Source organism: Lottia gigantea, assembly GCF_000327385.1.
Source record: "Lottia gigantea unplaced genomic scaffold LOTGIsca_2, whole genome shotgun sequence".
NCBI lineage: Eukaryota > Metazoa > Mollusca > Gastropoda > Lottiidae > Lottia > Lottia gigantea.
The window spans coordinates 647,433-671,489 of NW_008708400.1; the positions used below are offsets into that span (position 1 = coordinate 647,433).

At 30.6% G+C, this 24,057-nt stretch overlaps 2 protein-coding genes across 2 annotated transcripts; one reads left to right on the forward strand and one right to left on the reverse strand.

Moving 5' to 3' along the window:
* Positions 1 to 1,746: 1,746 nt before the first annotated feature.
* Positions 1,747 to 10,396, reverse strand: LOTGIDRAFT_104376 (hypothetical protein; the record flags this gene model as incomplete). Its single annotated transcript, XM_009053146.1, has 6 exons — positions 1,747 to 1,886; positions 3,901 to 4,098; positions 4,433 to 4,700; positions 6,685 to 6,750; positions 8,156 to 8,388; positions 10,234 to 10,396. The coding sequence occupies 6 exons, from the start codon at positions 10,394 to 10,396 to the stop codon at positions 1,747 to 1,749; spliced, it is 1,068 nt and encodes a 355-aa protein (XP_009051394.1).
* A 2,194-nt stretch (positions 10,397 to 12,590) lies between these two features.
* LOTGIDRAFT_104281 (hypothetical protein) lies at positions 12,591 to 21,979 on the forward strand (the record flags this gene model as incomplete). Its single annotated transcript, XM_009053147.1, has 8 exons — positions 12,591 to 12,713; positions 12,947 to 13,108; positions 13,448 to 13,531; positions 13,936 to 14,015; positions 14,619 to 14,678; positions 15,039 to 15,154; positions 20,417 to 20,540; positions 21,880 to 21,979. Coding segments are annotated over 8 exons (849 nt in total), but the record flags the coding sequence as incomplete, so codon positions are not given.
* Between the last annotated feature and the right edge of the window lie 2,078 nt (positions 21,980 to 24,057).

Consider the following 24,057-nt stretch of genomic DNA (forward strand, 5'->3'; position numbering starts at 1 on the left):
TATAATTATATACATCCAATATTCAAAACTTAAATATGGCCACTTCAAAATATACAAATTTAAAATAGACAGTTATACAGAAAACTTAAAAGATGCCATGGCAAACTTACAAATATGGTATTTTTGTCTTCTAACTATCTTTTTAAACAGAACGAAACAAAAATAGCACTTTGACTACAGACAAAATATACAGATTACAATAAAAGAGCCTGAATATTAAAATTGGTTTGTGAATAGAAAATCATTGAAACCTTTAAAAAAAACTTTAACAAAATCAAATAAAAAAGTAATGAATATTAAAAATCCTTTTTTTCTAATTTTATATTTTGTAAAATTAAACAGAAAAAAGCCTTGCATATAATTAACAAATTGGTGTAATATTAAAAGTGCACACTGAAGATAATACAAATCAAATACTGTTTAAATGTCTGTGAAAGTCTGCGAAAGTGACATTTTGAACATTAGGAAATAACCCAAAAACATAAGTGAAGGCCTTCAAAATTTTGAACATAGTGAACATTCAACCCTTTACATTTCATCCTGACTTCTATAACTATCAGAATCAAAATCAGGTAAACAAAGTGCTGAATCAATAAATGCATCAATTTCTTCTTCAATTTCGGGTTTCATTTCCACATAACTATCCCAGGACAAGTCCATATCAGAAACAGTTTGAGATGTATCAGATACAGTTTGAGATGTATCTGTATCCGTTTCTGGAATTTTGATAGGAACGTCCTTCAAACTGTAAATATCAGCAATCTTATAGCACCCCTTGTTGTCAGGATCTTGGTAATGATATGATAGCACCGATTCCATGTGATTGGTCACTTGTAAACATTGTTCAAATGTATCAAAGAGTTCCTGGCAAGGAGCACCACTTTCAAGAGCAGGTCTTGAAGAACTAGGTTGATAAAGAATAGAGCCATCTTTATAACTCTTCTCAAAATGAATATCCTCCATTTTGATTTTATCAATGTGTCCTTCTAGATTGTGTAATGATCTAACTGTATCACGTTCTTGAGTGATGAAATCAACAGCGAAACCAATATTATAATCACGAATCATTGGACCAAGAGATCTGGAACGTGATCTTGTTGATGGTCTCGATTGTATTTTATCTTTAGCACATTTTACTTCTGTAATAGCTAACTGACAGGTAAATCTGAAAAAAACATTAAAACACATCATGACCTGGCAGAAAAAACAAAATTATGTATAATGAAACAGCTAAAACACTAACAGATGAAGTTTTATTTAACCTAGAATTGCAGGATAAAAAGATAGGCTATAGCAATCTCAGATGGTGCCACAATCAATTTAAAATCTCATAATTTAAGCTAAAAATCCATTTTTCAACTTCAGTAAATATTTTTATCAAACTAGCAAACTGGTAACTACCTTGCAGAATAACTATGTCTTTGGTGTAGAATTTTGTAGACCAATTCTTGTAAATTTTCTGAAATGTCACTGAATACTGCCTGAACATCTTGGGGCATTGAAGGCAACCATTCTAAAAACCTGGAAAAGATATCCAATGATCATAAACCAAGTTCAGTTCAGTATTCTAAAAAACATTCTCCTTTCATGCATTCTTAACTGAGTGTCATGGTGTCAACCTTTAACGTTTACTACTCCAAAATTTCAACAACATTTTCAATATTAAATGCCAGTTCATCTAAAACTAACGTTTTTTTGCGAAAAAAGAGTCTGACATATATGCAGGTGGTGAAGTGAAAAATATACTTACTTAACACCAGTATTATAAACTATTTCAACAGGTAACATCCAAGGTGTAAAAACAATAGATAATAATCTAATAGGTCTGGTACTATAAAAATAATTCACCAATCCTTTATTCACTGAATCACATGCCGTTTGTAGTGCTGAAATATATATATTATGTTTGTTATAATCCAATGGATATCCAGACAATGAATTTGCTACTTCAGATTCCATTTTTATTTTTTTTGGTAAAAACTCAATTCTCAAACTATTAATCTAAATGATTAATTTTATAAGGTTTTAACAGTATTAGGTGTTATTTGAATATGATGAACATTTGTACCTGTCTCATTTTTGTAAACTTTTATTTCATTCATGATATTAATTCACTTGACAATGATGTTTAATTTACAATATTTAGTTTACTCTTATGTAAGAATTTCCAAATAAGTTGTCTATAATTATCTCAACTAATCATAAATCTGTGCTTAGAGTTAAGTCTTTTGAAGTCTCTAAACGAAGAAATAAGAAGGAGTTATTATAGTTTATCTAGCTTTTTAATGAGACATCAAAATTGAAGTGACACATAAATATGAAGTTTTTTGTCAAGAAAGACTGTATTAGCTTGTGAACTTAGTTAGCTAAACAATGTAAAAACAATTATCATAAGTTTACTGACAGTTGTCTATCAAAAAGAAAAAGAGATTGAAATGATGATGTTTATCGAGGTGGAAGAGGTACACGTTTTTATGTCCAGTAAGGGATATTTTATCTATTGTATAAACCAGTAGGGGAGGTCAAATGATAAATTACTGGACATCAAACTGACCATTAAAGTCTGTCACCTGACAGCTGTTTATTGAAATCTAACAATAGACAGGTTTGATAACTGTCAAGGGAAATAAAGATGACTTGTTAACTATAAAGCAATACCATCTTTGAAATTCAGATAGAGCATATCTCTTTCGTGAGAATCTTTGTCAATATCTCACTACCTATTGCATCAAATAATCTTTGTATAGTCACAACCACATGCCCATTTTACATAATAGTTCAAGTTTCTTTATTATGATGTGAACTAACTTTTTCTCAATTTAACATAAAGTGGAAAGACTAGTTGAAAACTTGTAATCAGGCCTTTCAAATCTGCATTTTTCAATAAAATATTCAATCCAAAATAAAGTAATATCTCATATGATAAGACAACATCCAAGTTGATATTATTTTAAATCAAATGGTAGCATATTGAAAGCTTCATTTGACAAAAAAAAATTTGGCTGAAGTCCTTGCTAATTGGTGATATCTAGTGTTTAGTTTTTTCAGATTCAATATTTTTACATAGAAATCAGTCAGTAATTATCTTAAATATTATCTAATAATTGATTTCATTACAGTAATTATTTCAACTTCATTAAAGATGAATAAAACTATGGTATCTCTTTAATCTGACACTAGACAGATGTTATAAGAAGTCAGAGTCAAAACAATGCAATGTAGACTTTCCCTCGGGTCATTTCTTTATATCTTTCAAATCAGACCCTTATTTAGTCTAAGAACAATAGATTTAAAGCTCTTATATCAACAGGGTGTTTAAGAGAGGTAAAGAAGGAAGAAACAAAAAGTCTTTGAAGTGTGTCAATAAGAGAACCTTAAAGTTATTCAAGCGATTTAAAACCCTCCTTTTTGATGTGCTATTGTCTGATGGTAAAAATTCTTAACATTTTGTTATTGCACAAGACGAAAACATTCAATAATGTGATTAGAATGTGTTCATTTGATAAACATAAATAACTTTAAATACAATGAAACTGTAGCCTATGATCCTAAATTAACTGTTTTTCCAATATCAACGTTTATTGTTTAGGAGAAATATGAAATGAATATTGTTTCTATAATATCCTTTCAATAATATTTCCCCAATATAAATTTTGGATGTGATTTGAGAAGAGATTTTTCATGGTAACTTAACATTATAAGATTACCGACTTACCTAGGTAAGTTTTACCTACAGGTATGCAGTTTGCTCATTTACATTAACTCTTGCAAAATTCTCATGCCAGGACCAGTGTTCAGCCCAGTGTCAGCATTCCACCCTATCAACTGACTTTTACTGCTGTAATGTAGTCATATATTTTACAAGAATATGTTAAGAAAATATAGGTTTATAAAACATACCATAAACAACACTTGGTGGTAAAGAATCTAATAAAGCAACTTGTAATTTCTTTTTACATTCTGGACATTCATCTTCATTATGATTATTATGGGAGGTAGATGGAGAATTTAGACTATCTAACATTGATTCATCTTCTGTTAATGATTTAGTTGTTATAGATGATCTTACTGTCAGATGTCTTGTACATGATATCAGACCTAAAATAGAAAATGATAAATAATATAACATCACAAAATCCACACAAAAAAAAAAAAAACAAATGAACTGGCAATAATTTAAGACCAAAATAACATTAAACTATGCTGACACTCTAAATTGACATTGTGTAGTTGAAATACACTGTCACAAAGTGACATCAGAGAATTTGTACTTAATAAAGAGACATTGTCAATGTGGGTCAAGAATAAAACTTCTGCTTTTCATAATAAATAAAACACGAAAACTATTTCACAAATATGAATAACTAAGCAAGCTAGATTTAAGTGAGTAGCGGTAACCTTAAAAGAATATAGGACTAAATTTTCAACTTACTATTTTGCTGAAGGAAGACTAATGTGTCATCAAAGCCCTGACGACACATATTACTTAATTCTTCTGGGTCAGGTGGAAACAGAGCATGGGACATACGGTATAAATTTTTAGCACTACACTGCATACTGGTATTAACTATATTAATATGTAAAAAATTAGATGAGGGGTCCTTTGGACAAATATCACTTTCACCTGCAAAAGGTGCCACTGTGATAGTATGTTCATCTAATATTGGTAAATTATCACTCAATCCACCATCTACATATCTCTGTAATAGACCAATTAAAACAATTATTGGTATTTTGGCATCAGACAGAATTATTGTACAAAACTATACAGCTAATAATCCACAGACTTGGATACATATCAGACAGGACTAGTGCTGGCATGTTATATCGGTGAATTGGTGATATATAAAGTGAATACATGTTTATCTTTTTCATCCCATCATCCCATATCCCGATATGTATCTGACTATAATGGCATGATTGATGAAACAGTGCTAGACTTGACATGTTATGTAATCTAATACATTTTATCAAAGTCTTTTTTTGTATCTAAGTCTCGAGTATGAACTATAGACACAGCTTTCTGAATATATGGAGAAACTTGTTGAAACATTATGACAAAATTTAACCACTGATTGTTATAAAGATGTGTCTTTTTTAAATTGATTTAAATTCTAAGCATATTAATTTCTTTCAAGTGAAACTTAAAAGTAAAAAAAGAACTAAAAATGCACTGGTCAATTGATGTAATTTGTATCATGAAAAAAATGACACATTAATCATAAGATTATTATTTCCACATGATTTTGACAAGTTCATGACACCAATTCATTATTCGTGTGTATTTTTTAAAGTGTCATTAGTACAATCAGATTTCGGATATATTTTTCCTGAAGTTTTATAATGAAGGATGATCTGATGGACAAGTAGCATATAAACACACTCTGATGTTTCATAACTCAAATTGACCTGATGACAAGTGGTATATCTAGAGGTGAAATAAGTAAGCCCCCTCAATATACTATTAATAGCTTTTAGCTGATGTCCTTTGTTTGAAACATAGAGGTCAGGTAATCAAAGCTAATTAATCAGTTCATGATTAGATTATTCTAGGAATTTATCATATTCATCAACTAAAATTCAGCTATTTTCAAATTTGGTCATATTCATAATATTTGCGATTTTTCTATAATTTAAATTTCAACCTTGTCTGCAAAGCACCTTCAGTTCCCATGAAGCTTTATCAGCTTTATTGTTTTATGATGGTAAGCAAGAAACAAAGTAAAAATTTAGGAAGGAGTATTCCTTACAAGGCCATACCTTTGCCAAATATAATTTGTAATGAAAAACAAAGAAGCATCACTACTCAAACATGATGATTTTGGATGTAAACGAATATCATGATTTAAGTGTTGAATGTGGCTTAAAACCACCGATTTGACACTTTGTGGGAAAATTTTTTTACAGTTCAAGAGACTATCAATATAAAATATATATCAATTATTTATTTAGACCTATTCACTAAGCTTACTGCAGATAACAAATATATAATTTAATCAGGAATCAATAACTAGGTGTATTGATATTCTCTCTACAATATACAGAAATAAAAATACCAGGTCAAAAAACTTTATATATCAGGTGTATAATATTGGCAACATTTATTTAATTCTATTCTTCACACAAGTCATAGACTTCAATGTTAGAACGTTTCAGTAAATTGGGTCAAAGATTTTAAGTGCAAACCTAGTTCAAATCATGAACACCGGCAGCCACTTATTTCATTTAGGTATTTATTTAGGTATATGTTTAGAATCAGCCTTCACAGGTCAGGGTATTACCTTATAACTTCATCTTATACCTTGACTACAATAGCAATTATTTTGTATAACACAGGTTTGTAAATGCAGTAATTTGATTGATTTCTACACTAGAAAATACAGCCAATCAGAGCCCCCAAAAGAAAGTCTGTAAATAATAAGTCATAATGTTAAAAGTTGAGTGCTCTGATTGGTTGTAAATCTTTGGAGTACATTCCAATCAAAATTCTGCATTCTGTGATACAAGAAAAGTGGCTGTAGTCAAGATATAACAAGAAGTTAGTAATATCTTGACCACTATGAAGATGCTTGCATTGACTTGAAGTTGGAAGCTGATTTGTGGTACATTTGTAACTGACGTACAATTTAGGGTTTTCAGCAGTTTTCAATAAGCTTAAAAAAGATATCATTATTTTTTTCTTACCTCTCCTCGAAATTTTGGTGGAATCAATCCACTGTAAAATGGCACGAAAGAACTGCATAATAATGCCTGAAATAAAACAAATTATCTCATCTTTATTTACTACAAAAACTTTGATATATTATATCCATAAAAAAGAATAGATTTCCTTGTAAACATGAATATGCATCAACCAAAATGAAATATGCATACTGACTAAAAGTTAGAGAAAATGTAGGTACTGTACAGAATGGTGTGATTCAAATTCGCTTATCTCATGTTAATAGACAATTGTTTAAAATTGGTATGGAAATCACTGATAATGATATAAATAACTGAAAAAAGGTAAGTTGTCTGAAGAAACTTGAGTAACCACATGTTTTTTTTTAGGTTCTGTTATAATATTTCTATATCGCTCTACAATTGTACTAAGCACAATTTTAATAGTGAAAATATTGATCATTATTGTTAACTTGCTAATTAACTGTCTACATACAAGTCTATAATTTACACAGTGTGACAGTGATTATTAGTTAAATTTCTATAAGTTTTATGACAGTTTTTATAATGATTAGATATCAGACACCTTCACATTTCTTACATACATTACATTTCTTATTAAAATAGATCTGTCTGGGTGTCACTTTATTTATTAGCTACAAAGTGTCATGTTCAATTCATATAATCATAGACTTATGAAAAATATTTTGATCAGGTTTTGATAATGGTAATGAGAGAGATCATAGTTTAAATGTTGTTGGGGAGAAAAAGATTGGGTACTTTCACAAATTTCTGTTTTGTATGAACTGTGTACAGTAAAACAATAATAATCTGCTTAGACTCCAAATATCTGAGCATTAATTTAATACCTATTAAGAATGATTATCCAAAGTTTAGCAAATTTTAGCAAGTTAAATTCTTTTAAAATTTTTTATATTTTATGTATACATAACAAGGTGTCTTATGAGCAATGGATGATATCTGCCATAAGCTTATAGTCTATAAGGTAACTTTTAATATAATTTGAGAAAATAACTTGATTATGACTGAAGTAATTCGTGTATAAAAAAATATGAAAGTCATAAAGAGTTTATGATCAAAAGCTACAGCTTTAAATCTATCATGTTTTATTACAGGTTTTGGCCTTGGTAACCTAGACTATTAAATATTTGATCTAATATTAAACCAAGATCTCCCACTGTGATATTTATCCACAATAAATTATCATCTCATTATATTAGATAATCTTCACTGCTTCATGATAATTGGTTTATATGCTTATTTTATACTAAGTTACTAAAATCCTGTCTAGAGGGTCATTATCTCACCTCTTTTGTCACCTATGTAATCAAGTTTTTACACAGTTTTAAGTTCAGAAAGATATTTCTATTTCATAGTTTTGTCTGAAAATAAAGGACTATTCGCTTAAATGTAAAATTTTTCAATTTCCTAATTTAATCAAATATCTTTCAAGGACTAGATTGTATCTACAAACCTGAATGAGTTCTTCTTTGGAATCATATTGGGAAACGATAACAGCCTGTTTATCTGATACCCTGGTTAATGATATAAATAATCTTCCACTGGCAATTTCATGGGCATTTTCAGGCAAAACTTGCCGCAAGGCTTCACGTAATATTTTGTTGATATGAAAACTAGGATGTAAAGGTCCAAGTGTTCTTGATCTTGCTTTTGTTGCCAGACGTAAAGTAAAGTTAGTACATTCCCCTGAAAATAAAACAAATACCATGAAAATCAAAATTATCATGAATTCAGCATATTTCAAGGTAAGACATCAGTATTTTTCTTGATATCGAAGCAAATATACATGTTACCAGTATTCATGGATATTTGGTATCAGCACAAACCCACAGTATTGAATGTTGAACCAAACCCTCTATAAGACAATTTATCGATAACACTTTTCAACTCCAGAATCAATGAAATAGAGTTTTGTTAGCTATGAGAGAAATTGTGAGGACAGCAGCGTACATTTTTTTATTTCTAATACTTGACCTTGGTTCATTGTCCAAACAATAAGATATATCATCTTCTGCCTGTGAAAGAATCTTCTCAACCTACGATTGCAAAGACAGAACCCCAGAACCTTTGGTGAAACCATGGCATGTAACTTTTACAAATTGTTGAGTAAATCTTACTTCATCTCGGATTGAAGAAGCTAGTATGAAATGAAATGAAAAATAGCAGGAAATGGTCTGGAACCTCAGCCTCAGACTTTTAAGTCACATGCATGAATAATGGATATCCAATTTCACTGCTATCTGCTTTGGGTATTTCATGTTGAAGATAGTAACATAGAGGTGGAGTTTAACATAAGTCAAGTAGACAAAATGATCAAAAGATAGTAAACCCTAATCAAAGATAACTTTTCCACTTCATAATTCACAGATCTTTTTTCTGATAGAGGTAAATAGTTAACCTTTCATCTTTTAAAGAAATCACAACTCTTCCATCAATGTCAATCATTAAGTCTTAATTATTTCTCTTTGAGGCTAAAGATATAAGCTTATATATAAAAAAAGAACACAACAACAAATAGAAGTGCAATTCTTATGGTTTTCAGAATATTTGTATTCTGGGTAGATAGAGGAAGATTTCACCAAGCTGACTTGATCATTATTTCGTACTTTACATAGAATTCCCCAACCAGCCCCACCTTAAAATTAGAACAAATTCTCAATTGAACCCGAAATCAGTCTCTATCAGCTATTTTGCCCCCCATGCAAATACGGCTGTCCCCCTTGGTACATTGGGCTGGTTACGGGTCTGATCATAGATCCAACTAGTCTTCTAATATTGGCCCAAATGGCGCCAGGGCTAGTAGTCTTGGATCAAGTTGGAACAATGGCGCTATTGTTAACACCTTAGACTTCTCATTTCATCTTGGATCTTATCAACGGCAACCCACAGGCCATTTATAAAGATCAGATCAGAAAATCTAACAACATATTATACTAAATTTTGAGCTTCTAAATATACATCTATTATGTATGTATTATGTATTATGTATGTATGTTTATATTAATAAACAGTAGCAGTAATACTGTATCTTTGAGACAAAAGGTGTGATTTATGGTTAGGCCTACTTAAATGAATGTAAATTCAATGAGGATCAGCATCGCATCTAATTTAAAGGCGTCACAATTTGACATTTCAGTACTAGAACGTACGATTTCTAGAATTAAACGACCTTGTGACCTTTGACCTGACACCAAACCGAGATTTCAGCCAATCATTTGATTGAAGCACAAGTCTTGCGTCAACAACCACAATACAGAAGTGAGAATTACGATTCAACGGATTAATTATGAGATGTATTACTACAATTTACTACGATTTAAGCTTATGCATGGGACCATCTACCTATTATGAAAACAATGTATTACGTTTTACAACAACGTCGCCATATATTCCATAACAAAAGTTTATTCATTGATAAAAAAAAAAATCTTTCTACAACAATGTATAATACATTAACGGGTAGTAGCATTCATAAATGAAATATAACAGGATATAATGACTGGGAAAGATTTAAGTTACTATACAACTTACCCAAACAACATCCACACATTAAACAACATGACACAATAGCTCCGGCGCTGGCACCTGCAAATTTGCAGGATTCAATAAGTTGTGGCGCATGTGTTTTGAAACAGCTAGCTACTCCAATATGATATATTCCAAGAAAACCACATCCCGAAAACGAGAAATTCATACTTCTATAAATTCTCAATATCGAATACCTTTAACTTATAATCCACAAATGGCATAATACAGTTATATGTTCCAAAATATTAAAATTAATGCGAGATAATCGTGCTAGAGTTTGTCGTCTGAGAGCATAGTTTGTTATGAAACTGGTGAATGATTTTTACTGTGACGTCGTGTACACAATATCACGTGCAAATATTAAGATATTTGATTGGCTAACGGTGATTGGGAAACTGTTATTTGATTGGTTAACTGTTATCAGCCCAGCAAAGCCAGAAGCTATTATATTTTCCCGCTATCATTACCCGTTACACCCTAAACAGATCAATCGGATCATAAAGCCCAACACTTTTCAAGTTAATTTCAACACCTTTTCACCTTGGACCAATATGGTAATCAATATGTAATCATTTCAGCTAATCAGCTTTCCAAAAAATTTAAACTTAGTTTTGAGATGTCAGTAGTACTCAAAATGTTTAAATTCAATTTGATTATAACAGCACAGACAACAAAAGAGATTGACTGGATGGAACAAATTTCGATTTTTGTTGTTAGGGCATAAAGTAAATTGAAACTTCGACATTTACTGAGGCCTACCCATTCTGATTTCGGGCTGTATAGAAAACTGTCATAGTGTCAAGAAAAGTTACAATTTGCCAGCTTCTTGTTAGGCTACCATAGAATAAACTTCTGTCTCAGCAAAAATTAAGGACATTAAAACACAACAAAAAAAACCAACTAAAACAAAACCGTGAAAACAAATATACATTTAAAATTTAAAATAAAATTGGCTTATTTCAAAAATGCAACAATTAGCCTTCTCACAAAGCGAATGTTGTGCAAATAGCTGAAACAATCTTCCAGGCCCCGCCGTTTCATTAAGATACATAAGTATAAATATTTACTTAAGTATGTACCGGTAGGTAAAATTTGCGTTTCACTAAAAGACGTAGGCCTAAGGTTTTTACTTACGTAATATGTTACCTAAATCCTACGTCAACTAAAAGCAGTCGTAAGTATGATTTCACACAACTTATCGTCTGAATTTGCGTTAGAAAATGTCTACTCAGACTCTTCGAAAGTGTAGAGTCTTTAGGCAGATTTACGAGTTTACACACTACCGTACCTGAAACGACTCCCTATTTATGCAGACATTTTCCCGCTAATTTAGAAATGATTTTCGTTCAGAATATTATCGTACGTTTCGATTGATTGATATGCTGGGAAGAAGATACTGGATAATCGAAAGAAGCAGGTGCTCGAAGAAAGATAACTCTGATAGAAAATATGGCGGTACTAAAATTGAAAATTTAAGCAAAGTTTTATAATCTTTAATTTTTAAGCCGAACAACCACCATTTATCAAAATGAACAGTGGTAATTTTGTCGATTACTTTAATATATTCGAAACTATTTATTTTCTTATGTTATCATTTTGAAATGTTTTGAAATATTGTAGTAGCACCATTCTACTACAGTAATTTGTGGACTGAATAGACCAATAATAATATAGACATGATATTGATAGACTGCACTTGTTGTTTACCAATGTGAAATGACTACAAACATTCTGTGAAACATCAAAAGAATGATAATGACATATAAGTAATCTAAAAGATCTAATTAAATCTATAGATATTAATATTTCTATATCCCTCTACAATTGATGTTGAGCACTATTTAACAATAAGAATTTTTTCTTATTGTCTAATTAAATCTATGTAAAAGTATGGAGGAATTTGAGAGATGGAAATAATGTTGATTTTAAATCTGTTGGACAAGAGAACATTCTCCAAACCTAGAGACTTCACAGAAACTATATATTACAAGCAAATCTCTTGTTGGCATCAAATAAAATTACTGTACAATAACATAAAGCAAAACAATGCCAACAAAAACCAAAAATTGACATGCCAAATGAAAGTATTGAATTTTTAAACTTGGTGCAAATGTTGTGCAAATAGCTGAAACAATCATCCAGGCCCCCGTTTCATAAGTATAAATATTTACCTAAGTATGTAGGTAATAAAATAATAAAATTACTGTACAATAACATAAAGCAAAACAATGCCAGATGAAATTATTGAATTTTTAAACTTGGTCCTCTAAAGATTAAACAATTGGGCTACTCCTAATTTTTGGTGTATTTAAAGTGGAGTTTTAATTTCAGATAGTGAAGAGGATTATGGTGAAGGTGAAGACAGAAATCCCTCTCCACCTCCAGAATTACAGGCAAACATTGAGGCATCATCTGGTGATTGTATTGGTCAAACAGCTTTTAGTAAACATTGGTTGTTTACTACTCTTATGAAACTTATAAAAGTATGGGACACCTTTATAGTTATAAATTTCAATTTATATTATATATTGTACATTAGAAGATAAAAGTTATAGATAATTTTTTACCAGCAAATAGAGCACAATTTCATTTATATGAAGCAAAATTCTAACTTCATTAGGGCTTCAACGATTCTTGAGATTCAATATACTAAACAATATTCATCCAAAAATACGTTAACTTCAGACAATCTCTTAATTGATATACATTATTTCAGGAGGTTGAACCAAAAGAAAGTGAAATTAAAAATGGTTCTTGTGATGGAAACGATTCATCTTCTGCATCAAATGATGTTAATAATGAAGATAATGATGATGAAGAGGTGGATGAAGAAACACAGAATGAATTATGTAAATTATGGGATATGTCAATGAATGGGGTAAGGAAGAAATAAATACACCAAATAAGCATTATTAGCTATGTTATGTGGACTCTCTGAAAGGGGTTTCAAGTTGTAGAACATCACCAGGTGTCATCAAGCTATAGCAGGTTTAGCCTCACCACCAACAAGGGCTACAGTACTCATAGTAGTCGATATAAAAGAACTTTGATGGTTGACCTTGGGGACATTCTTGAAGAAAGATTGCAATTCAGTTTTATTTTTGTTCATCAATTGATCTGTCTTTCACCAAGAGGCTTTTTTCTAGCACCACATTTAAAACAAATTTGATAAAAGCACTCACTGAAACACTTGTGCAATGTTCTACTTTTATTTCAGGAAGTGGCCACCTTTCTTCATGAGTATAAAGCAATAGATATTTTAACTGGTGTTATTGAGAAATCTAAAGCACCAAGAGTAACAGTGAGTTCCTTCATAATGGTTTACACTAATTTACACATTGACTCCATTGAATTAACTTTTCAAGATTACTGCTCTCAATCTGTGTCTGAAAAGGTGTATTTTCACAATGTCAAGCTATTATGAAGTGCGTCAATACCTTGATTTCATGGGTCTCTTATCTGGTATTTCAGAATTTGTGAAAGCAATTTGATTGGATTGCATGCTACCGAATACAGCCATTCTTATCCCTCGACAGAAAGTCTGTAAACCATAAGCCATAATTCTGACAATCTTTATGACAAGTACCCTGATTGGCTGCACTCATTAGTGAAAAATCTAATCTAAGTTTTTTTTATGTTTTATGAATTCTTTTTTGACCATACTGAAAATTTTTTTTATTAAGGTAATTGTATTTTTTTCAACAGGAAATTTGTGTAGGTATATTAGGCAATATGTGCTGTGATTCAAATATTTGTAAAGCAATGGTACAAAATGAAAAACTTGTGTAAGTATTTGATTAGCTTCATTTCATCTTTATCAATTGCTCAATCTTATTAGAGAATAATATATCTTGAAAAGTTGAGCTTTGTTTTAGTCGCTGTCCTCTTAAGACAAAAAAGTTTATTCAGCCTGATACATTTTTAATTTAAGATATCGTTTTCTGCTATTATTGCCACTTATCTATGGAATTCTACCTGCTAATCTCAGAAATGTTGACACCTTACCATCTTTTAAAGAACAACTAAAAACTGAAACTATTTAAACAGTATTATTCTTAATGATGTGTTATTGCTTGTAATACTATTTTAGGTTGATAGGTTTTTAGGTTTCAGTGTTGGTTTTTGTATATATTTTATGTTAATTTGTATTATGTCAATATTGTCTAACAGCGTCATAGAGCAGAAATTTCAATTGTAGGATCGTAGGCACTATATGAGTAAATTATTATTATTATTATTATTCTGTCACCCCTGCTTATATCGAAAATAGCAACTGTTTTAGTGATTTCATGCAATAATTATGGAATAAAGCAGAAGACTGTTTTCTATGACATTAATTCCATTATCTGCCAAGGTTCATGCAATTTCGTGTCATTCCTTTATTTCAGTAAAATGATATTTATGTTGTTAAAGGATTCTGATCCACCAACTTTAACTGAAACTACTAGGTAAGGAACTGATTTGTTGTTCTGAAAAGTATACCACTTTAGCATGTAAAATTAATGGCATTATGTGAACATGTTACTCTGCTTATAATAAAGGTCTTCTAGCTTTTGACGTGTATCAGGGAACTTACATTTGCCCCACCCCACTCCCATTTGGCATGATATTGAAAGGTATTTGAGATAATAATGTCATAATCTGGTGAATATGGATAGTGAGAAAATCGGAAAGGACAAATAGAAAATTTTAGTGTTACTTGGTTAATCTTGGTAAATTTTACCTCATTGTGTACTGCATGCTATTTTCATCCTTTATTTATGAGTTTAATTTATTTCAGTTGTTCACTATTATTTCATCTATTGTAGGTTATTATATACATGTTTATCTAATAAAGAAGCAGCCAAGACCTGGGTAGAATATATTAGAGCAGATGAAGAAGTGAGAGTAGATTTACAATTTATTTTACAGTCATCAACCAATAGTAAGTGTGAAAATTCATATTTAGGCATTATCAAATATAAACACTCCACATTAATTTTATGTTAAACACAGATAAACACTACACATAACGGTATACTTTGTGTAATCAGACATACACTGGGACCGTAAAACAATTTCGGATTAGCGAGAGTGTCTGAGTACTCATAGTTCCAAGATTTCTTCACATCTGCCACATGTTACTTTATATAGCTCAGTGACCCAGTTTTAATAATAAGACAATAATAAAAGACAACTCAGTTGTATTATACATTATTATTATTTAATTTGACATATTTAAGCTTCTGTACAATTGCTGTTTTGTCTGCAAACATTCTAAAAAACTTGTTATAAAATGCGTTTTTTTTAATCACCAATTTGTTGTTTCATATCAAGAGACACATCAGTTGAAAATACCTTTGGCATATTACTATAATAAGTGTTCATACATAAACACAACATATAACAGTAATAAGTATTTAAAGCTATTATAAAGAGGTTTTCTAAAAACAAATGTGTATCAGAGACACTGATAGCATCACTTTGCAACATTCTAAATGTCAGTCAGAAAAAGATATAGAAAACCTCTTAACAATCAAATGTTAATTCTGCACATTGCAATAATAACTGCTCTAATATTAACACAACACATTACAATATTCATGCAGATATAAATGTAAACACTGCACATCACAATATTAAGTGCATTAATATGAAAGTATACATACTGTTACTAATATTAAGAATGTAACATAATCCTGTCATAAGAAAGAGGCATTAAACTCTTCTGGTTAGAAGTACAGACTTACATATCGAACAGAAAAAATGCTTTAACTTGAAGCATTTTCAAATAACATACCTTGCAAGCACTTATTGTAACTTGTATAGGAACTGAAGTCTTTTTCATATTAAGTCACAAACAAGCCTATGTTTAAATTTTTTATTTTGCTACTGCGATTGTAGTGTTTGCCTTTTTAAACAGGAAAATATGCATTAGAATTGCACTTTGGACTTGCTTATCAGAGTTATAATGGATTAATTATAAAGTTGTATTCGTCATTGGGTCAACAACATCAGGTTTTATTATCTAGTAACAGTTTGACACAGTGACGCATATAGATAGTAAAACTAAATGGGCTGAGAAGGCTATTAGTGAGCTTTTATTGGACATAAACTAATTTATTTTTATATTCTGATTAAATTAATAATTCAATAAATAAAATGCTGAAAATAAATTGCATATGTATGTTCTTCATACAAGGATTCTTCCCTCAGCCCAATTAAAATTAGAGCAAACTTTTTTTTTTTTTATATAAGTTTTTATTATAAATATAGTCATCTCAGTTAAGGTCTAAAGACAGTCCGTCTGTCCATCCACAATTGCTCGTAAACACTCTACAAGACACAATTCTTGATGGATTTTGACAAAACTTGGTATGAGTGTTCGTAATCACCCAAGGATGAACCCTATTGAAAATCAGAAGAATCGAAAAATATTTAGTACCGTATTAATTATTGCCCTTGTTCTTGAAAACGCGTTCAATTTTTAGCTCGTAATCATTCTAGAAGGCACAATTATTGAGAGATTTTGATGAAACTTGGTGTGAGTGGTCGTAATCACCCAAGGATGAACCCTATTGAAAATCAGAAGAATTGAAAAATATTTAGTATGAGTTATTGCCCTTGTTCTTGAAAACGCTTTCAAATTTAGCTCTTAAACAGTAAAAGGCATGATTCTTGCTGGATTTTGACAAAACTTGGTTTTATTATTATGAAGATTGAATATTTGCCTTCTAGAGTTTTCACGAGCTAAAAATTGAACACGTTTTCAAGAACACGGGAATTAACTCATACTCAATATTATTCAGTATCGCTCTAAAGAGTTCAAAAGAAGTGTATGACTGAAGGTTGAATATTTCATACTGGTGATTGTTACTGTACTGCTAAATATTTTTAAGCTGCTAGTGGGCGTATATTACCTTGCCTGGCAAGCTATCTTTAAAAAAAGACTCAGTTACATTGCACTTTAGTAGAAATAGAGCTATAGGAGGTCATGATATATATGTTAATATTCGACTTTGTAATATCAATATTACATTGCAATTCAGTTATCTTTTTATTTGAATTATGAAGATCATGTCCCAAAATAGATGACATATGACGTCAGTATGTCAATATTACAGACTGACTTTGGACTTTCATTTCTTTGGTCTACATACATTGGTGTCACCCATGTCCGTTGATCGGTCCACAATTCCTCGTAAAAACTCTCGAGGCCACAATTCTTGACGGATTTTGACAAGTGTCTAAGGTCAAGGATGAACCCTATTAAATATAAAAAAAATTGAAAAATACTTAGTACGGGTATGAGTTATTGCCCTTGTTCTTGAAAACATGTTCTATTTTAAGCGCTTAAACACTAGTAGGCACAATTCTTGACGGATTTTGATGGAACTATGTGTAAGTGTTTGTAATCAACCAAGGATGAACCCTATTGAAAATCAGAAAAATCGAAAAGTATTTAATATGAGTTACTGCCTTTGTTTGTGGAAACTCATTCAATTTTTAGCTTGTATATTCTAGAAGGTACAATTCTCAAGAGATTTTGAGAGATTTGGTGAAATTGGTTATTATTACCAGAGGATGAACCTTATTAAACAAAAAATCAAAAAATATTTTATATGAATTATTAACTTCGTTCTTGAAAACACTTTCAATCTTTAGCTTGTAATCTTAAAGGCTCAATTCTTGCCGGATTTTTACTAATTTTACAATATTGTATAGTATCACCTCAAAAAGTTCAAAAGAAGTGTGTGACTGAAGGTTGAATATTTAATGCTGTACTTCCAAATATTTGTATTCAAAATCAAAGCTGCCAGTGGGCCTTTATTACCTTGCCTGGCAAGCTATCTTTAAATGGTGGGGGTAGATCATTCTGTCCAAGATATTATATGACCAAAAGAGGCTTTCATACCTTTACATAAATATCAGCTTCTTGATATTCCAATTTCTGTGATTTCTGTTATTTTGAGAAGAACTTGACCTTTTTAACGTCATAATCATTTAATTAATGGTATTTTGAATAGTGGCATCATTATCTCGCTGAAATTATGGGAAAAGTTTTAAATTGAAAGACTTTATCATTTTAAATTATACCTATGGTTACATGGTTTTCCAAAATCTCCAATATTTCGGGCTAAAAGTTCTTAAAATGATGGTGGCAATCCATATAATTCTCGCCTATTGTTTTGGATAAATCCTTATGTTTCTATTTAATCATTAAGGGATTGTAAAGAGACTTTCTAAATTTGTATCAGAGCTACTGATTGCATCTAATTTCACCATTCTAATTTTCAGTCAGACGCTTCTGGTACTTGCAATTCATTTAAACTAAGCTTTTTTTGATATCGCTATTGCAAAAGCTGCTAATATTATCATAAAATGCTTAATTTTAATGGAATTGTAAGAACCATAAGCGCCTAACTGAAGATTGGAATGCTGCAAATCAATGCTATCAGTGTCCCAAAAATTTCGAAACCAGGAAATATTTGTTACTCTTTGGGCTTCGGCTAATTATTTCATTTGAAAAATTTTGTTTTGGACTAAGTTGAACTATTAAGATAGTAAATTATAGAAATGACCTTACAGTATAAAGTACAAGAAAAGTGAAGAAAAGATAAGGTTAAAAATATCTTGTAATAAATAACCTTGTGATAATAACCTACTCACCCAGATATTACTGAAAGAAAGATTAAGTTAATTAACGAGAGATTAATGTAACTGTTATATTTTTTACAGTCAATACTCACATTTATCATTTTTTATCTGCTTCTGTTAAGTGGAATATGCACCAAAATCTGAGAATTTGTATGGGAAAGAAGTGTGGCAGGTGCCATATTTTTTTAACCAATCACACTTTAGCCTCAGAAACAGGAATTTTTTAGCTAAGTCAATAAGTAATAGTGTTCACAGTTCACCGTTGGAAAGAAATTCCTGGTTTGAGATATTTTTTAAGGAATTATACGATTTTCGTGGTGCCTGAAATCAAATTAAAGTTTTAAAAAAAATCGAATGTTTTTTTAGGATGGCAAGTGTAGTCAGATAAAAATGAAAAACAAAACATCTAGATCTAATTTTTCTCTAAAAATACTCATTGACTAACAGAGAATGTTCCTAATTTAATGAATATAATGTATATTTTACATGTTAGAATTAAATTCTTTCTTACTTTTATTTAGATTGAAACTTGATGAATACTTTGTTTGAAGGACTATTATTTGAGAGCTAGATGTACTAAGTTCATGATAATCAACAATACAGTGTAATGACCTAACATCACTCTTAGATTACTGTATAGTAACACTATTTCTAACCAATAAACTACTAGTAATATTTATACTAACCGAAATATGAACCTATGAGATACTAACAACTTATCTCTCTCTACTTAAACCTATTTCTTGCCTCTACAGTAAGGAATGTAGGGTCAAGGATTTTCTGTCTATCTTTTTTAAAACAAAAGATGAGATAAAGATAAACTTCTCTTCAAAGATACATGGAACAAGAGCTAATGATAAACTAGTTTGCTTCAAAAGAAACATCATAGACTAAAATATGATGATTTTGTATAAATCTGCTCAAAAAAAAACATTTTTTTTTTAGGAAACTCAAAGGTGTCTAATTATTCAAGTCTACTTCCCTGTTCACAGTGAATGAAGTTTGACTTCCTATACAAATTATATAAAATGTAAAATGGTTAAAAATTCTGTCAAAATATAATACAATTTGACTTCAAATCACAATACTTTTCTTAACATTTCTTTGAGGAGATTTCCAGCCTAGTCTGCGAGTTGGTACATTTACTATCTTGGACATCATCAAAATGAAATTGAACTAATTTGATGACAGAATAAGTGTTTGTCTTCTTGCAGGTTGTGTTACATATTGTGTTTGTTATAAAAGGGCTCTACTAATAAAAATCAAATGAAGACAACAAATTCATCTGAGAATCACTTTATTAAGAAAGAAAAATAGAAAGAAACAACTATATTTTGCAAGGATAACTTTGGTTCACAGTAAAGGATCCTTTTTACTAGCTGGCATTAATCTTTCCCAGATTATTCGTACCCATTTAGCGTAAAGACTTATTTAAGGTCTTCGAACTCACACATCGATCTCTAATCGACTGTGCTATAGAACTTCACTGAAACAAATTTGTTTGAATATTGAACTAGTGTGCAATTTTCACAATATTAATCAATTTCAGGTGATTTATTAAAGAATACAACAGAATTTATAGATGTACTATTAGACTATGATGAGATATTATGTAAGAATTGGGCTGAAGAAGATCTAGTCATATCTTTATTAGAGGCTATTAAACAAGTTGGGTAAGTATAGACATGTATATATGAATAGCACATTTGTAAATACTGTTACATTGCATATGGATGGAACTCATTACTTGCACTGTTACATTTCTCATGAGATGAACTCATTACTAAATACTGTTACATTTCTCATGAGATGAACTCATTACTAACACTGTTACATTTCTCATGAGATGAACTCATTACTAACACTGTTACATTTCTCATGAGATGAACTCATTACTAAATACTGTTACATTTCTCATGAGATGAACTCATTACTAACACTGTTACATTTCTCATGAGATGAACTCATTACTAACACTGTTACATTTCTCATGAGATGAACTCATTACTAACACTGTTATATTGCTCATGAGATGAACTCATTACTAACACTGTTACATTTCTCATGAGATGAACTCTTTACTAAATACTGTTATATTGCTCATGAGATGAACTCATTACTAACACTGTTACATTTCTCATGAGATGAACTCATTACTAAATACTGTTACATTTCTCATGAGATGAACTCATTACTAACACTGTTACATTTCTCATGAGATGAACTCATTACTAACACTGTTATATTGCTCATGAGATGAACTCATTACTAACACTGTTACATTTCTCATGAGATGAACTCATTACTAACACTGTTATATTGCTCATGAGATGAACTCATTACTAACACTGTTACATTTCTCATGAGATGAACTCATTACTAACACTGTTACATTTCTCATGAGATGAACTCATTACTAAATACTGTTACATTTCTCATGAGATGAACTCATTACTAACACTGTTATATTGCTCATGAGATGAACTCATTACTAACACTGTTATATTGCTCATGAGATGAACTCATTACTAACACTGTTATATTGCTCATGAGATGAACTCATTACTAACAATGTTATATTGCTCATGACATGAACTCATTACTAACACTGTTATATTGCTCATGAGTTGAACTCATTACTAAATACTGTTACATTGCCCGTGAGTTGAATCATTCACTATGTAACATTGCTCATTAGGTGAATTCATTATTAATCCTTGTTACATTGCTCATGAGTTGAACTCATTACTAGCACTGTAACATTGCTCATGAGGTGAATTCATTATTAATCCTCGTTACATTTCTCACAAGTTCAACTCCTTACTTACTTTTACATTACTCACATTGAATTACATGTATTCATTAATTGTCACTGTTACATTTCTCCAGAGTGGAACTGATAACAAGGCACTGTTACTGCATATAAATAAATTGAATTCATTTCACACTGTGAAATAGTATGAAAAATGTCCATTTCATGTGTAACCATTTTCATGTGTAATTATTTTGTAGATACAGCCATAGTGAAACATTAGAGGCATATCTTCATATATTTCAATTATTATCAACAAATGAATCAGGTGTAGAGGCTTTGGGTAAGTACTTTCTGTAGGGGTAAGTGTTAGTTTACAGTGAGTTGTAACTATTAATTAAGTGGGGTATAACAGTTGTTACATATGTTTTTTGCAAAGAAGTAATATTTACATGTTATTTACAGTGAAGTGTAACAATATTTACATGTTATTTTACAGTGAAATGTAACATATTTACATGTTATTTTACAGTGAAGTGTATCAATATTTACGTGTTATTTTACAGTGAAGTGTAACAATATTTACGTGTTATTTTACTCTGAAGTATAACAATATTTACATGTTATTTTACACTGAAGTGTAACAATATTTACCTGCTAATTTACACTGAAGTTTAACAATATTTACATGTGTTTTTACAGTGAGTTGTACAGATAATCTACTTGAACCATTATTAAAATATTTACATGTTATTTGTGAAGATGAAATAGTCGGGTTAGATGGACATGAGAGTTGTTTAGCATCAGATATTTCTGTTTTAGCAGTTTTATTCTCTTCTTCATACAACACATCACAACAATTATTATCAAGTAAGTATATAGTATATTTGAGATTCAAGCAAGGTGTTGATAAGCTTTTATTTTCTCGCAATATCTAGAGCTTTGTATTAATCATCATTAGTGAGCATGACTGTTTAATATATTTAGAGGCATCTCAGGCATCCAATATTTAGTTTTCCTGTCAAGATGAGTTATTCTCTGGAATCGAGCTACAATCCTAGAACAGTTAAACAGACTGGTGCTAAAAGGGAAACTGCATTAAATTATTTAGATAAGAAATAAAATTAGGCCGTCTGTGGAAGATCTTCTGACATATGACAAGTAAAGAGAAGATTTTGACATTGACTGTCATCATTAGCTAAAATCCTGTTCAAATGTTTTTTTTAATTTCAAAATCTCAACTTATGTAAAAAATATTTACATTCTTAGATAAGATTTAATATTGTAACTAGATCAGCTCTAAAAACGTGAATTGATAAATTTGAACTTAGTCACATGGTAAAAAGTAATACTGGCCTAAATAACTGATAGATAAAAGTACTTTTCCATTATATTTAATTTATAGCTTATAAACTTTTGAACTGACTAATAGGATAGACAGCCAAATAAATTTCTTGCTATACATAAAAATAAATTGTTTCTTAATATTTACATTAAATGCTTGTAGATTGAAGTTTTGTAAGTGATATTAAGTTATTTTATACAAACTATACCACCATACAAGTAAACCTTAGTAAATCTTGAAATTTAAGGCCTCCGATTACCTATATTTTTTTCACAGACTTCAACAGAACGGCTATTACATCAAACGAACTCAATTGCAGTCCTGTCACCAGGATTTTGCACACAGAAAATTTGAAGAGGCTCATTAAAAACCCATTTCTGAAAATTTTGAGATGCCAAAAATGTATCAAAATCTATATCTTTTTACAAAGTTTTGCTGGATCTTAATTCTGACTTGCTGGGGGGCAGCCCCCACAGACCCCACACTAATGACGGGACTGCTCGATTGTAATGAATGATATATTTCTAATTAAACTTTCCTGACTTCTTTTTAGGTGCTGATCTTATTCGCTGTTTATTGAAAATTCTGGACCCTTTATACCCATTAGTTAAAAGATCTTTACCTAAACACTCTGAATCAGACACAACTATTGAAAAGGCAGAAGATTATGGAAGGGAGGTAACTCCCGATGAAGAGTTACAGACTACAGACAACAATTGTGTCACTACTGACTCTCAGGAAGCTTTAGAAGAGCTCAGGAAACTGAAAGTGTTATATTCAGTGTTACAAAGTTTCTTATATGATTTAGTGATAAGCTTGAAAGTAGACCATTCTCAAGTAAGCCAGCCTGTCTTTTACTGATTTTTTTGAATTTTAAAATTACAAGTAGAAATTCAACATGAACCTATCGAATTAAAAATGCATAAGGATACTTTCAAAAGTGGACATTGTCAATGATGTAGACATGAAGGGAGATTAATTAAAGGATTTACAAATTTATGAGTAGGGACTTTCAAAAGTATGGCATACCTAATGGCATACCTTAAATTTGTAGGGTAATATGGAAATACGAATTAAAAAATCTTTTTTTTCA